Genomic DNA, 16607 nt, shown 5'->3' on the forward strand with positions numbered 1-16607 from the left:
CCGCTATGGGTCCGTGTGTGGCGCTATGGGTCCCACTATGGGTCGGGGGGTGGCGCTATGGGTGGCGCTATGGGTCGGGGGGTGGCGCTATGGGTCCCACTATGGGTCGGGGGGTGGCGCTATGGGTCTGTGTGTGGCGCTATGGGTCGGGGGGTGGCGCTATGGGTCCCGCTATGGGTCGGGGGTGTGGCGCTATGGGTCGGTGGGTGGCGCTATGGGTCCGGGTGTGGCGCTATGGGTCCGGGTGTGGCGCTATGGGTCGGGGGTGTGGCGCTATGGGTCGGTGGGTGGCGCTATGGGTCCGGGTGTGGCGCTATGGGTCGGGGGTGTGGCGCTATGGGTCGGGGGTGGTGCTATGGGTCGGGGTGTGGCGCTATGGGTCTGTGGGTGTCGCTATGGGTCTGTGGGTCCCGCTATGGGTCTGTGTGTGGCGCTATGGGTCGGGGGGTGGCGCTATGGGTCTGTGTGTGGCGCTATGGGTCCGTGTGTGGCGCTATGGGTCGGGGGGTGGCGCTATGGGTCCGTGGGTGGCGCTATGGGTCTGTGTGTGTTGCTATGGGTCAGTGTGTGGCGCTATGGGTCAGTGTGTGGCGCTATGGGTCTGTGTGTGGCGCTATGGGTCGGGGGGTGGCGCTATGGGTGCCGCTATGGGTCCGTGTGTGGCGCTATGGGTCGGTGGGTGCCGCTATGGGTCCCACTATGGGTCCGTGTGTGGCGCTATGGGTCGGGGTGTGGCGCTATGGGTCCCGCTATGGGTCTGTGGGTGGCGCTATGGGTCTGTGGGTCCCGCTATGGGTCCGTGTGTGGCGCTATGGGTCCGTGTGTGTCGCTATGGGTCGGGGTGTGGCGCTATGGGTCCCGCTATGGGTCTGTGGGTGGCGCTATGGGTCTGTGGGTCCCGCTATGGGTCCGTGTGTGGCGCTATGGGTCCGTGTGTGGCACTATGGGTCCGGGTGTGGCGCTATGGGTCGGGGGGTGGCGCTATGGGTCGGTGGGTCCCGCTATGGGTCCCGCTATGGGTCGGGTGTGGCGCTATGGGTCCCGCTATGGGTCGGGGTGTGGCGCTATGGGTCCGTGTGTGTCGCTATGGGTCGGGGGGTGTCGCTATGGGTGGCGCTATGGGTCGGGGGGTGTCTGCTATGGGTCGGGTGTGTCGCTATGGGTCGGGGTGTGGCGCTATGGGTCCCGCTATGGGTCGGGTGTGGCGCTATGGGTCGGGGTGTGCCGCTATGGGTCAGTGTGTGGGTGCCCCACAGCCGCGGCCCCCCCGAGGCGGATGAGCTGCTGAAGCGCGCCGGGTTCCTCTACGAGGGCACCTACCGATGGGTCAACCCCCACAAGCCCTGACCCACGGCGACCCACGGCGACCCACGGCGACCCACAGCGACCCACGGAGCCGCGCACACTGGGACCTCAGCCTGCCCCACACATCCTCCACGCTCCAGCCTGACCCATAGATACGCATAGGGACCTCGGCCTGCCCCATAGATCTGCCCCACAGATCCTCTACGCTCCAGCCTGCCCCATAGATCTGCCCCACACATCCTCCACGCTCCAGCCTGACCCATAGATACGCACAGGGACCTCGGCCTGCCCCATAGATCTGCCCCACAGATCCTCTACACTCCAGCCTGCCCCATAGATCTGCCCCACACATCCTCCACGCTCCAGCCTGACCCATAGATACGCACAGGGACCTCGGCCTGCCCCATAGATCTGCCCCACAGATCCTCAACGCTCCAGCCTGCCCCATAGATCCCCTATGCTCCAGTCCGCCCCATAGATCTGCCCCATAGATCCGCCCTGCCCTGCCCCACAGATCTTCTACACTCCAGCCTGCCCCATAGATATGCACAGGGACCTCAGCCTGCCCCATAGATCTGCCCCACAGATCCTCTATGCTCCAGCCTGCCCCATAGATCTGCCCCACACATCCTCCACGCTCCAGCCTGCCCCATAGATACGCACAGGGACCTCAGCCTGCCCCATAGATCTGCCCCACAGATCCTCTATGCTCCAGCCTGCCCCATAGATCTGCCCCACAGATCCTCTACACTCCAGACTGCCCCATAGATCTGCCCAGTCGATCCCCTATGCTCCAGTCCGCCCCATAGATCTGCCCCATAGATACTGTACAGTCCTGTCTGCCCCATAGATCCACCCTGCCCTGCCCCACAGATCCTCTACACTCCAGCCTGACCCATAGATACACACAGGGACCCTGGCCTGCCCCATAGATCTGCCCCACAGATCTGTTACACTCCATCCTGCCCCATAGATCCACCTCAGTGTGCCCCATAGATCCGCCCAGCCCTGCCCCACAGATCCTCTACGCTCCAGCCTGCCCCATAGATACGCACAGGGACCCTGGCCTGCCCCATAGATCTGCCCCACAGCTCTGCCCCACAGATCTGTTACACTCCAGCCTGCCCCATAGATATGCACAGGGACCTCGGCCTGCCCCATAGATCTGCCCCATAGCTCTGCCCCACAGATCTGTTACACTCCAGCCTGCCCCATAGATCCACCTCAGTCTGCCCCATAGATCTGCCCCATAGATCCCCTATGCTCCACTCTGCCCCAGAGATCTGCCCCACAGATACGCACAGGGACATTGGCCTGCCCCATAGATCCCCCTCATCCTGCCCCATAGATCCCCCCACCCCACAGATACCCCCATCCTGCCCTATAGATCCCCCCCTGCCCCATAGATCCCCCCTGCCCCATAGATCCCCCCCATCCTGCCCCATAGATCCCCCATCCTGCCCCACAGATCCCCCTCTGCCCCATAGATCCCTCTGCCGCACAGATCCCCCTCTGCCCCATAGATCCCCCATCCTGCCCCACAGATCCCCCTCTGCCCCATAGATCCCTCTGCCGCACAGATCCCCCTCTGCCCCATAGATCCCCCCATCCTGCCCCATAGATACCCCTCTGCCGCACAGATCCCCCTCTGCCCCATAGATCCCCCATCCTGCCCCACAGATCCCCCACGCCCCATAGATCCCCCCATCCCGCCCCACAGATCCCCATCCTGCCCCATAGATCCCCTCCATCCTGCCCCATAGATCCCCCATCCCGCCCCATAGATCCCCCCTGCCCCATAGATCCCCCCATCCTGCCCCACAGATCCCATCCTGCCCCACAGATCCCCCCTGCCCCATAGATCCTCCTCTGCCCCACAGATCCCCCTCTGCCCCATAGATCCCCTCTCTGCCCCACAGATCCTCCTCTGCCCTATAGATCCCCAGTCCTGCCCCATAGATCCCCCTCTGACCCATAGATCCCCCCCTGCCCCCATCCCCTTTCTGCCCCATAGATCCCCTCTGCCCCATAGATCCCCCCCTGCCCCCATCCCCTTTCTGCCCCACAGATCCCCCCCTGCCCCATAGATCCCCCCCTGCCCCCCATCCCCTTTCTGCCCCACAGATCCCCCTCTGCCCCACAGATCCCCCCCTGCCCCCCATCCCCTTTCTGCCCCACAGATCCCCCTCTGCCCCACAGATCCCCCCCTGCCCCACAGATCCCCCCCTGCCCCCCATCCCCTTTCTGCCCCACAGATCCCCCTCTGCCCCATAGATCCCCCCCTGCCCCACAGATCCCCCCCTGCCCCCCATCCCCTCAGCTGGGACCAAAGCTCCCCTTAATTAAAAACCCCCTTAATTACCCCCAAATTAAGGGGTTCTTTTATGTCCCCCCCCAAATCCTCCCCCCTCCCCCTACTTGTGGGGCAGCCCCACAACAAGGGGACCCCAAAACCCCCTCCAGCCCCCCAAAATGGGACCAAAACCCCCCCAAATCCCTTCTGCCCCCAAAATGGGACCCCAAAATCCCTTCTGCCCCCAAAATGGGACCCCAAAATCCCTTCTGTCCCCCAAAATGGGACCCCAAAACCACTCAAAATGGGAACAAAACGCCCAAATCCCTTCTGTCCCCCAAAATGGGACCCCAAAACCACTCAAAATGGGACCAAAATCCCCCAAATCCTTTCTGCCCCCCAAAATGGGACCCCAAAACCACTCAAAATGGGACCAAAATCCCCCAAATCCTTTCTGCCCCCCAAAATGGGACCCCAAAACCACTGAAAATGGGACCAAAACCCCCCAAATCCCTTCTGCCCCCCAAAATGGGACCCCAAAACCACTCAAAATGGGACCAAAACCCCCAAAATCCCTTCTGCCCCCCAAAATGGGACCCCAAAATCACTCAAAATGGGAACAAAATCCCTACTGCCCCCCAAAATGGGACCCCAAAACCACTCAAAATGAGAACAAAACCCCCCAAATCCCTTCTGCCCCCCAAAATATGACCCCAAAACCACTCAAAATGAGAACAAAACCCCCCAAATCCCTTCTGCCCCCCAAAATGGGACCCCAGAATCACTAAAAATGGGACCAAACACCCCCAAATCCTTTCTGCTCCCCCAAAATGGGACCCCAAAATCCCTTCTGGCCCCCAAAATGGAACCCCAAAACCACTCAAAATGGGACCAAAACCCCCCAAATCCCTTCTGCCCCCCAAAATGGGACCCCAAAACCACTCAAAATGGGACCAAAATCCCCCAAATCCCTTCTGCCCCCCAAAATGGGACCCCAAAATCACTCAAAATGGGAACAAAATCCCTACTGCCCCCCAAAATGGGACCCCAAAACCACTCAAAATGAGAACAAAACCCCCCAAATCCCTTCTGCCCCCCAAAATGGGACCCCAGAATCACTCAAAATGGGACCAAACCCCCCCAAATCCCTTCTGCCCCCCAAAATGGGACCCAACCCCCCACATTTCCACAAAGGGGACCCCAAAATCGCCCCTCACCCCCCCCGTCCCCCACAAAAATGGGACCCCAGGACGCACCACTCGTCACCGTTTCCCCATTTATTCCGGGGGGGGTCCCCATCGCCCCCCCGTTCCCGGGGTCCCCCTCAGGAGGGCTGTGGGGCGCGGCGGGGGACGCAGCCCCCCATCTCCAGCGCCTCCGGCCACCCCTCGTATTTGTTGGAGCTGCGGCTGTTCCGGACGTGCTGAGGGGAGAAGAAACTTTTGGGGGTCCCCCTCCTCAATTTAGGGCTTTTCTCCCCATTTTGGGGCTCTTCCCGCCATTTTGGAGAGGGTCTTCCTGCCATTTTTGGGGTTCCACCCTTCATTCTTGGGGGTCTCCCCCTCGTTTTAGGGCTTTTCTCACCATTTTGGGGCTCTTCCCATCATTTTAGGGGTCCCCCCCTCATTTTAGGGATTTTCTCCCCATTTTTAGGGCTCTTCCCGCCATTTTGGGGAGGTCTTCCTGCCATTTTTGGGGTTCCCCCCCTTCATTCTTGGGGGTCTCCCCCTCCTTTTAGGGCTTTTCTCCCCATTTTAGGGCTCTTCCCACCATTTTAGGGGTTCTCCCTCTTCATTCTTGGGGTCCCATCCTCGTTTTAAGGCTTTTCTCCCCATTTTGGGGCTCTTCCCGCCATTTTAGGGGTTCCCCCCTTCATTCTTGGGGGTTTCCCCCTCCTTTTAGGGCTTTTCTCCCCATTTTAGGGCTCTTCCCGCCATCTTAGGGGTTCCCCCCTTCATTCTTGGGGTCCCTCCCCTCATTTTAGGGCTCTTCCCGCCATTTGGGGGCTCTTCCCGCCATTTTGGAGAGGGTCTTCCTACCATTTTTGGGGTTCCATCCTTCATTCTTTGGGGTCTCCCCCTCGTTTTAAGGCTTTTCTCCCCATTTTAGGGCTCTTCCCGCCATTTTAGGGGTTCCCCTCCTTCATTCTTGGGGTCCCTCCTCCTCATTTTAAGGCTTTTCTCCCCATTTTGGGGCTCTTCCCGCCATTTTGGAGAGGGTCTTCCTACCATTTTTGGGGTTCCATCCTTCATTCTTTGGGGTCTCCCCCTCGTTTTAAGGCTTTTCTCCCCATTTTAGGGCTCTTCCCGCCATTTTAGGGGTTCCCCTCCTTCATTCTTGGGGTCCCTCCTCCTCATTTTAAGGCTTTTCTCCCCATTTTGGGGCTCTTCCCGCCATTTTGGGGGGGTCTTCCTGCCATTTTAGGGGTTCCCTTCTTCATTCTTGGGGGGTCTCCCCCTCGTTTTAAGGCTTTTCTCCCCATTTTTGGGCTCTTCCCGCCATCTTAGGGGTTTCCCCCTTCATTCTTGGGGTCCCTCCCCTCATTTTAGGGCTCTTCCCGCCATTTTGGGGCTCTTCCCGCCATTTTGGGGGGGGTCTTCCTGCCATTTTAGGGGTTCCACCCTTCATTCTTGGGGTTCCCCCCTCAATTTAGGGCTTTTCTCGACATTTTGGGGCTCTTCCCGCCATTTTAGGGGTCTCCCCCTTCACTCTTGGGGTGTCCCCCCCTCGTTTTAAGGCTTTTCTCTCCATTTTTGGGCTCTTCCCGCCATTTTAGGGGTTACCCCCCTTCATTCTTGGGGTCCCTCCCCTCATTTTAGGACTTTTCTTCTCATTTTTGGGCTCTTCCTGCCATTTTTGGGGTTCCACCCTCCATTCTTGGGGTCTCCCCCTCATTTCAGGGCTTTTCTCCCCATTTTTGGGCTCTTCCCGCCATTTTGGGGGGGGTCTTCATGCCATTTTTGGGGTTCCACCCTTCATTCTTTGGGGTCTCCCCCTCGTTTTAGGGCTTTTTCTCCCCATTTTTGGGCTCTTCCCGCCATTTTGGGGGTACTCTTCTTCATTCTTGGGGGTCTCCCCCTCATTTTTAGGTTCCCCCCCTCGTTTTTAGGCTTTTCTCCCCATTTTGGGGCTCTTCCCGCCATTTTTGGGGTCCCCCCACCCCCATTTTTGCCATCTCCAGCCCCATTCTTCAGGTCCAAATCCCCATTTTTGGGGTCCCCATCCTCAGTTTTAGGTGTCCCCACACCATTTTTGGGGTCCAAATCCCTATTTTCAGGTCCCATTTTCTCTCTACTCCCCGTTTTTGGGGTTCCCCCCTCCCATCTTTGGGGCGACCACCCAATTTTGGGGCCCGTACCCCAATTTTTGCCATCTCTTACCCCATTTTTGGGGGCCCGAATCCCCATTTTTGGGGCCAAATCCTCCTTTTTAAGGTCCCCACCCCTATTTTTGGGTCCAAATTCCCCATTTTGGGGTCCCCACCCCTATTTTTGGGGTCCAAATCCCCATTTTGGGTCCCATTTTTTGTCTGGACCCCTTTTTTGCGTCCCCACCCTCACTTTTAGGTGTCCTCCAGTTTTGGGGTCCCCCCATTTTTACCACCTCCACCATCATTTGTTGCCACCCCATTTTCGGGGTCCCCACACCCCTTTTCAGGTCCCGTTTCTGCGGTTCCCCCCCTCCCACTTCCCAAGTGTGAATCCCCCATTTTTGGGGGGGTCGAATCCCCGCTTTTATGGTCCGCACCCCCTTTTTTTTGGGGGGGGTCCAAATCCTTGAGTTTTGGGGCCTCCACCCCCATTTTTGCCACCTTTACCCTCCATTTTTGGGGCCCCCCACCCCCAGTTTTGCCACCTCTACCTCCATTTTTGGGGCCCCCACCCCAAGCTTTGGCACCTCAACCTCCCTTTTTGGGGTCCCCACTTCCCAGCTCCCCATTTTTTGGGGTCCCCCCCTTTACCTGCTCGAAGGGGCTCCTGTCCTGCACCCCTTTGGCCCCCACGAACACCCAGCTGTCGCGGAACCCCAACTCCTTGGCGGCCGCGCTCCCCAACTCCCCAAAGAGCCGCCTCGTCTCATCCGTTAACCTTTGGGGGGGCCATAGGGGGGGGTTGGGGGGGGCTGCACCCCAAAAAACCCCCCTGAACACCCCAAAATTTGGGGGTCCCCCCCCCTTCTTTACTTGGTGGCGGGGTCGTCGTACGAAGCCACCAACACCAACGTCCCCTCGTGAAGCGGACGGAGGAATTTGAGGAGCTCCTCATTGTCTGGAAAGGGGAGTTGAAATAAAAGGGGGGGGGTTAAAAAAAGGGGGGACCCCCCCCGAAATGATTGAGGGGTTCGGAGGGAAATTGGGGTGCGGGGAGGTGGGAAAAGGGGGGTTTAATGGGGTGCCCCCACCCCATATGCGCCTCAAAGCAATGTGGAAGGATGAAGTTGGGGGGCAATAAAATGGGGGGGAAATAAAGGGGGGGGAAATAAAGGGGGGGGAAATAAAGGGGGGGGAAATAAAGGGGACCCCCCCCAAAATGATTGAGGGGTTCAGGGAGAAATTGGGGTGCGGGGGGGTGGGAAAAGGGGGTTTAATGGGGTGCCCCCACTCCATATGCGCCTCAAAGCAATGTGGAAGGATGAATTTGGGGGGGCGATAAAATGGGGGGGAAAAAAGGGGGGGGTAAGTAAAGGGGGGGGGAAATAAAGGGGAGCCCCCCCAAAATGATTGAGGGGTTCGGAGGGAAATTGGGGTGCGGGGGGGTGGGAAAAGGGGGGTTTAATGGGGTGCCCCCACTCCATATGCGCCTCAAAGCAATGTGGAAGGATGAAGTTGGGGGGCGATAAAATGGGGGGGAAATAAGGGGGGGGGAAATAAAGGGGGGGGGAATTAAAGGGGAGCCCCCCCGAAATGACTGAGGGGTTCAGGGAGAAATTGGGGTGCGGGGGGGGGTGGGAAAAGGGGGGTTTAATGGGGTGCCCCCACTCCATATGCGCCTCAAAGCAACGTGGAAGGATGAAGTTGGGGGGCAATAAAATGGGGGGGAAATAAAATGGGGGGGAAATAAAGGGGGGGGAAATAAAGGGGAGCCCCCCCAAAATGATTGAGGGGTTCGGAGGGAAATTGGGGTGCGGGGGGGGGGGAAAAAGGGGGGTGTAATGGGTACAGACTCACCTCCAGCCCACATATCGAAAGCCTGAGCGGCGATGAGAGCCCCACTCACCCCTGGGGGGGCAAAAAGGGGGGGGCAAAAAAGGGGGGGGTGGGGGGAAAATGGGGGGCAGGGGGTAAAAATGGGGTTCGGGGGGGGCAGAAAGCAGTAAAATGGGAGAGAAGGGGTAAAAAGGGGGGGGGGGGGCAAGAGGGTGCCCCAAAACTACCCCAGGGGGGCAATAACCCCACCCCCCTTTTTGCCCCCCCAGCACCCCAAAATTGACCCCCATTTACCCCCTCACCCCCTTTTTGCCCCCCCGAGCACCCCCAAACTGACCCCCATTTACCCCCTCACCCCCTTTTTGCCCCCCCGAGCACCCCCAAACTGACCCCCATTTACCCCTTCACCCCCTTTTTGCCCCCCCGAGCACCCCCAAACTGACCCCCATTTACCCCCTCACCCCCTTTTTGCCCCCCGAGCACCCCAAAATTGACCCCCATTTACCCCCTCACCCCCTTTTTGCCCCCCCGAGCACCCCCAAACTGACCCCCATTCACCCCCTCACCCCCTTTTTGCTCCCCCCGAGCACCCCCAAACTGACCCCCATTTACCCCCTCACCCCCTTTTTGCCCCCCCGAGCACCCCCAAACTGACCCCCATTTACCCCCTCACCCCCTTTTTGCCCCCCCGAGCACCCCCAAACTGACCCCCATTTACCCCTCACCCCCTTTTTGCCCCCCCGAGCACCCCCAAACTGACCCCCATTTACCCCCTCACCCCCCTTTTTGCCCCCCCTGAACCCCCAAATTGCCCCCCCACCGTTAACCAGGGCGATGTTGAGCCCCCGCCCCACATTGTTCTTCCCGGAGCTCATTAACCTGTAATTAATTAACGAAGCACTAATTAGTGACGGTCCATGGGGGGGTAATTAAGGGGGTTGAGGGTAATTAAGGGGGGTAATTAAGGGGGTGGGGGGTAATTAAGGGGGGGGTAATTAAGGGGGGTGGGGGGTAATTAAGGGAGTGGGGGTAATTAAGGGGGTTGGGGGTAATTAAGGGGATTGGGGGTAATTAAGGGGGGTGGGGGGTAATTAAGGGGATTGGGGGTAATTAAGGGGGTTGGGGGGTAATTAAGGGGGTTGGGGGTAATTAAGGGGGTGTGGGGGGTAATTAAGGGGTTGGAGGGGTAATTAAGGGGATTGAGGGGTAATTAAGGGGATTGGGGGGTAATTAAGGGGGTGTGTGGGGTAATTAAGGGGTTGGGGTAATTAAGGGGGTTGGGGGTAATTAAGGGGGGTAATTAAGGGGGTTGGGGGGTAATTAAGGGGGGTAATTAAGGGGGTTGGGGGTAATTAAGGGGGGTAATTAAGGGGGTTGGGGGTAATTAAGGGGGTAATTAAGGGGGTTGAGGGTAATTAAGGGGGGTAATTAAGGAGGTGGGGGTAATTAAGGGGGTTGGGGGTAATTAAGGGGGGTGGGGGTAATTAAGGGGGGTGGGGGATAATTAAGGGGGTGGGGGGTAATTGAGAGGTGGGGGTAATTAAGGGGGGTGGGGGGTAATTAAGGGGTTGGGGGTAATTAAGGGGGTGGGGGTAATTAAGGGGGTTGGGGGGTAATTAAGGGGGTGTGGGGGGTAATTAAGGGGGTTGGGGGGTAATTAAGGGGGTTGGGGGGGTAATTAAGGGGGGTAATTAAGGGGTTGGGGGGTAATTAAGGGGTTGGGGGTAATTAAGGAGGTGGGGGTAATTAAGGGGATTGGGGGTAATTAAGGGGATTGGGGATAATTAAGGGGGGTGGGGGGTAATTAAGGGGATTAGGGGTAATTAAGTGGGGTGGGGGTAATTAAGGGGGTGGGGGGGTAATTAAGGGGGTTGGGGGTAATTAAGGGGTTGGGGTAATTAAGGGGGTTGGGGGGTAATTAAGGGGGGTGGGGGTAATTAAGGGGGTGTGGGGGTAATTAAGGGGGTTGAGGGTAATTAAGGGGGGTAATTAAGGGGGTGGGGGGTAATTAAGGGTGTTGGGGGGGTAATTAAGGGGGGTGGGGGGTAATTAAGGGGGTTGGGGGTAATTAAGGGGGTAATTAAGGGGGTTGGGGGGGTAATTAAGGGGGTTGGGGGGGTAATTAAGGGGGTGGGGGTAATTAACAGGGGTTTAGGAAGTGATTAAGAGGGTGGGGGAGCGATTAATAGGGGTAATTGGGGGCACGGCGTTAATTAACGAAGGTAATTAAGCAGCGTGGGGAGTAATTAGGAGATGGTTAAAGCTTAATGTGGGTTAATAAAGAGTAATTATCATAATTACGAGTAATTAACGGCGAGTAATCAAGGATTTATTACTAGATAACGAGTTGTTATTAGGGCAATTAAGGATAATTAGTGGGTTTAAAGACTAATTAGGGATAATCAGGGTGTGATTACGCATAATTATCGGTTACGAGACACTAATGAGTCCCTAATCAGGAATTAATTAGTCCTAAGGAAGAGTAATTAGTGATAATAAGGGCATAACGAGGGGCCGCTGGTGGTAATTAGGGTAATTGCGCTAACGAGGGGTAATTGGTGGTGATGTAAAGGCAATTAGAAGGTAATTAACCCTAAAGGAAAAGGTAATTAGGAGTAATTAAGAGGAATAAGCAGATAAGAGATAATTAAGAAGATAATTAAGAGATAAACAAGAGAGATAAGAGATAATTAAGAAGGAAATTAGAAGATAATTAGAGATAATTATGGGTAATTATGTGGTAATGAGGTGCAATTAGGGCCAAGGGGGGTTAATTAGCGCTGATGAGCACTTATTAGTGGGTAATTAGCGGCAATAAGGGAAAAATTAGCAGCAATTCATTAAAGATATCAGTAATTAGCAATAATTAGGGTTAAGTACCGTTAATTACCACTCAATTTTGCATGATGTTGAGTTATTATGCGATATAATTACCGATAATTAGTGTTAATTACCAGTAATTACTGTTAATTACCAGTAATAAGTGTCATTTAGCAGCGAGTAGTGTTAATTAGCACTTAGTTAATTACCATTAACTCCTGTTCTTCCAGCCAAGACATTGGGAATGATAGATAATGAGTGGGTAGGGAGGTGTAATTAAAGGTGATTATATGTTATGAAGGGTCATTAGCATTAATTAGGCTTAATTAGGGCTCGTTAGCGTTAATTAGGGCTAATTGGCAATCAATCACGCTCTCCCCAAGCAGACGCAGGGTCTGCTAACGTTAAGAATTGTGGTTAATGAACGGGTAGAGAAGTATAATTAGGGGTGATGAAACGCTATGAGTGCTAATTATGGCTAATTAGTATTAATTCACACTAATTAGCATTAATTAGGGCTAATTGGCACTCAATCGCTCCCCTCCAAGTTGACGTGGGGTCTGCTAAGGTTTGGGAATCGTGGTTGGGAGTAGCGATAAGATGGCATGAGAAGCTGTGAGGGCTAATGAACGTTAATTAGTGCTAATTAGGGTTAATTAGGGTTAATTACACTCACTCGCGCCCTTCCAGGCAGATGCGGGGACCGATGACGTTGGCGGCGCCGCTGAGGAGGCGGAAAGCGAAGTGTCCGGGGGGGCAGGAACGGGAAAGCCCGCAGGGATGGCGGGGAGGGCGTGGGGGGGCTGCAACCGAGACAGGGGGGGTCAGAGGGGTCCCCTCAACCCTCCTGTACCCCAAAATCCCCCCTGCACCCCCAAAAACCCCCCTGTACACCCCAAAAAATCACTGACCCCCCCCCAACCCCACTGCCCCTCGAGCCCCCAGCACAACCCACAAGGGGGGTGAAACAAAGGGAGGGGGGGTCAAAAACGAAGAGGGGGGGTCATGGGGTCCCCCCAAACCCCCTCGCACCCCAAAATCCCCCCTGCACCCCCAAAAACCCCCCTGTACACCCCAAAAAATCACTGCCCCCCCAATCCCACTGCCCCTCAAGCCCCTGAAACAGCCCACAAGGGGGGGTGAAACAAAGAGAGGGGGAGTCAAAAACGAAGAGAGGGGGTCATGGGGTCCCCCCAAACCCCCTCGCACCCCAAAATCCCCCCTGCACCCCCAAAAACCCCCCTGTACACCCCAAAAAATCACTGACCCCCCAACCCCACTGCCCCTCGAGCCCCCAGCACAACCCACAAGGGGGGTGAAACAAAGGGAGGGGGGGTCAAAAACGAAGAGGGGGGGGTCATGGGGTCCCCCTAATCCTCCTGCACCCCAAAATCCCCCCCTGCACCCCCAAAAACCCCCCTGTACACCCCAAAAAATCACTGCCCCCCCCAACCTCACTGGCCCTCAAGCCCCCAACACAGTCCAGACAAGGGGTGGGAGGGGGGTGAAATGAAAGGAGGGGGGGTCAAAAACGAAGAGGGGGGGTTCATGGGGTCCCCCTAATCCTCCTGCGCCCCAACACCCCCCCTGCACCCCCAAAAACCCCCCTGTACACCCCAAAAAATCACTGCCCCCCCCCACCCTCACTGCCCCTCGAGCCCACAACACAGCCCACAATAGGGGTGGGAGGGGCAACACCTGTGATTTAGGGGTTCAAGGAGGGGACTTTGGGGGTTCAGGGAAGAGATTTGGGGTTCAAGGTGGGATTTGGGGGTTCACTGTAGGGATTTTTGGGTTGAGGGAGGGGATTTGGGGATTCAAGGGGGAGATTTTGGGGTTCAGGGAGGGGATTTGGGGGTCCAAGGGGGGTTTTGGGGGGGATTTGGGGGTTCAAGGAGGAGATTTTGGGGTTCAGGGAGGAGATTTTGGGGTTCAAGGGGAGAGTTGGGGGACAGAAAGGAGGATTTGAGGGTCACAGGGGATTTGGGGTTCAGGAAGATTTGGGTTTCAAGGTGGGTTTGAAGGTTAGAAGGGGGATTTTGGGGGTTCAAGGAGAAGATTTGGGGTTCAAGGGGGGATTTGGGGGTTCACTGTAGGGATTTTGGGGTTCAGAGAGGAGATTTGGGGATTCAAGGGAGGATTTTGAGGTTCAAGGGGTGGATTTGGGGGTTCAAGGGGTGGATTTGGGGTTCTAAGGGGGATTAGGAGAGGTTCAAGGAAGGATTCTGGGTTTAAAGGAGGAGATTTGGGGGTTCAGGGAGGGGATTTGGGGGTGAATTTTGGGGTTCGGGGAGGGGTCATTTTTGGGTCAAAACCCCCCCTCTGCACCCCCCAAAAATCCCCCCTGTACACCCCCAAAAATCACTGCCCCCCCCAACTTCACTTCAGGGAGGTGGGAGGGGGCTGAAAAAAAGGGAGGGGGGGTCAAAAAGGAAGAGGGGGGGTCATGGGGTCCCCCCCAAACCCTCCTGCACCCCAAAACCCCCCTGTACACCCCAAAACCCCCCCTGTACACCCCCAAAAAACGCTGGCCCCCCCCTTACCGGTGCCGCTGCTCTCAGGACCTGAAAAGGGGTGGGGGGGGGGGTAGCATTAGAGACCCCTCCCCCATCTCAGGGCCCCCCCAAAATAAGGGGGGGGGTTGGGGGTTCAGGGGGAGTTGGGGGGGTCAGAAGGATTTTGGGGGTGGGGGTTAAAAGGGGGTCAAAGGGAGGGGTCAAAGGGGGGGATGGGGGGTCAGAAGGGGGGTTTTGGGGGTCAAAGGGGGGGTTTGGGGGTGAAAGGGGGGTTTTGGGGGTCAAAGGGGGGGTTTTGGGGGTCAGAGTGTGGGGTTTGGGGGTGTCGGGGGGGGTCACTCACGGGTCAGGAGGCGCTGCAGCACAAGGGGGGCGCGGGGGGGGCCCAGCAGCAGCGCGGCCACCAACCAGGGCAGAGCGGCCACCGCGGCCACCAGGGCCACCCGGAGCGCTCCTGGGGGGGAGGGAGCACTGTGACCCACAGAGACCCACAGAGACCCATAGAGACCCATAGAGACCCACAGAGACCCACGGAGACCCACAGAGACCCCATAGAGACCCACAGAGACCCCATAGAGACCCATAGAGACCCCACAGAGACTCACAGAGACCCCATAGAGACCCACAGAGACCCCATAGAGACCCACAGAGACCCCATAGAGACCCATAGAGACCCCATAGAGACCCACAGAGACCCATAGAGACCCACAGAGATCCCACAGAGACCCCACAGAGACCCCACAGAGACCCATAGAGACCCCATAGAGACCCATAGAGACCCCATAGAGACCCATAGACACCCATAGGGACCCATAGGGACCCCATAGGGACCCATAGAGACCCATAGAGACACATAGAGACCCATAGAGACCCACAGGAACCCATACAGACCCCATAGAGACCCATAGAGACCCATAGAGACCCACAGAGACCCCATAGAGACCCCATAGAGACCCATAGAGACCCCATAGAGACCCATAGAGACCCCATAGAGACACTATAGAGACCCATAGAGACCCACAGAGACCCCACAGCGACCCTTGTGGCTACCAACCAGGAGAGGGTGGCTACCACAGCCACCGTAGAGACCCACAGCTGCCCCCCTGCCCCATAGCAGCCCCACAGCCGCCCCACAGCCACTCCACAAAGCCCCCCTGCCCCACAGCTGCCCCACATCCACCCCATGTAACCCTCTCCTGCCCCACAGCCACCCCATAGCCCCCCCTACAGAGCCCCCCTGCCCCACGGCTGCCCCATAGAGCCCTGCTCTGCCCCACAGCCCCCCCCCCCCATACCCGCGAGCCGCATGGCGCTGCTGGGCCCGAGCTGTGGGGGCTCTGTGGGGCTGCAGAAGAAATGGGGGGCGAGGGGGGATCAGAGGGGCCCCAACACCCCCCCCCAGGGCCCCCCCAAACCCTTCAGGACCCCCCCGAACTCCCCCAAATCCCCCCTTAAGGCTCACAGACCCCCCCCCAAACCCCCTTGGATACCCCCAAATCCTTCAAGACCCCCTCAAATCCCTCCCACAAGGCCCCCAGCTCCCCCCCCCCAACAGGGCCCCCCGAACCCTTTGGAGCCCCCCAAATCCCTCAGCCCCCCCTCACAAACTCCTTGGGTACCCCCAAATCCTTCAGGACCCCCCACCAAAACCCCTCCAAAACCACCAGGGATCCCCCAAAACCCCTGGGGGTGCCCTAAATCCACCTCCCAGGCCCCCACAAAAACACAGACCCCCCCCCAAACCCCTTGGGTACCCCCAAATCCTTCAAGACCCCCTCAAAACCCTTCCAAAACCACCAGGGACCCCCTTATGGGCACCGGGGACACCCCAAAACCCCTTGGGGTTCCCCAAATCCCCCTCCCAGCCCCACCCCAAAGAAACAGACCCCCCCCAAACCCCTTGGGTACCCCCAAATCCTTCAAGACCCCCTCAAAACCCTTCCAAAACCACCAGGGACCCCCTTATGGGCACCGGGGACACCCCAAAACCCCTTGGGGGTCCCCCAAATCCTCCTCCCAGGCTCCCCGCAAAGACACAGACCCCCTTGGGTACCCCCAAATCCTTCAGGACCCCCCCCCCCCAAAACCCCTCCAAAACCACCAGGGACCCCCCAAAACCCCTTGGGGGTCCCCTAAATCCCCCTCTCAGGCCCCCCCCAAAGACACAGACCCCCTCAAACCCCTTGGGGTCCCCCAAATCCCTCAGCCTCCCCCTCAATTTCCGCCCCAGCCCCCCCCTCACCGCCCCCCGTTGCCCCCGACGCTGCCGCTCACGGCGCCGCCACTTCCGGGTTCGCCCCCGAGAGCGGCCAATCAGGACGCGGGGAGCGCGTTGGCCACGCCCCCTCGGCGTCATAGCGGCCAATCGGCGCGCGGTTCAGAGATGGCCACGCCCCCTTCAGGCTTTGCGTTTAATCAGCGCGCGGCTCGGGGATGGCCACGCCCCCCTCGGCCCCTCAGCGATTAATCAGCGCGCGGCTCTGAGATGGTCACGCCCCCTCCGCCCCCAGCGGCCAATCAGCGCGCG

The 16607-nt window shown here is 57.8% G+C and overlaps 2 protein-coding genes across 3 annotated transcripts in view; one reads left to right on the plus strand and one right to left on the minus strand.

Annotated features, from left to right (window-relative positions):
- G6PD (glucose-6-phosphate dehydrogenase) overlaps positions 1–2659 on the plus strand; it is a 40011-nt gene extending 37352 nt beyond the window's left edge. For both annotated transcript variants that reach the window (XM_054052266.1, XM_054052267.1), the window contains exon 13: positions 1257–2659. In XM_054052266.1, the coding sequence (XP_053908241.1) occupies positions 1257–1347 (91 nt within the window). In that variant the 3' untranslated portion in view covers positions 1348–2659. The remainder of the gene's footprint in view (positions 1–1256) is intronic.
- A 2183-nt stretch (positions 2660–4842) lies between these two features.
- FAM3A (FAM3 metabolism regulating signaling molecule A) lies at positions 4843–16385 on the minus strand. The gene is made up of 10 exons (XM_054052178.1): positions 16323–16385; positions 15376–15425; positions 14424–14534; positions 14108–14128; positions 12241–12367; positions 9565–9623; positions 8766–8816; positions 7782–7866; positions 7560–7686; positions 4843–5021 (listed from the first exon to the last, which is right to left on the minus strand). Exons 2-10 carry the CDS (start codon positions 15386–15388, stop codon positions 4923–4925), a joined length of 693 nt encoding a protein of 230 aa, XP_053908153.1. The 5' UTR covers positions 15389–15425; positions 16323–16385; the 3' UTR covers positions 4843–4922.
- Positions 16386–16607: the final 222 nt, after the last annotated feature.

The sequence above is a fragment of the Cuculus canorus genome, chromosome 32 (assembly GCF_017976375.1).
Source record: "Cuculus canorus isolate bCucCan1 chromosome 32, bCucCan1.pri, whole genome shotgun sequence".
NCBI classification, from domain to species: domain Eukaryota; kingdom Metazoa; phylum Chordata; class Aves; order Cuculiformes; family Cuculidae; genus Cuculus; species Cuculus canorus.

Excerpts from the sequence above, each read along its gene's own strand:
- FAM3A (XM_054052178.1), bottom strand. Across the intron at positions 14,129-14,423 it reads GCTGCAGCGCCTCCTGACCC|GTCCTGAGAGCAGCGGCACC; the intron begins GTGAGTGACCCC and ends ACCCCTTTTCAG. Across the intron at positions 9,624-12,240 it reads ATCTGCCTGGAAGGGCGCGA|GTTAATGAGCTCCGGGAAGA; the intron begins GTGAGTGTAATT and ends AATTAATTACAG.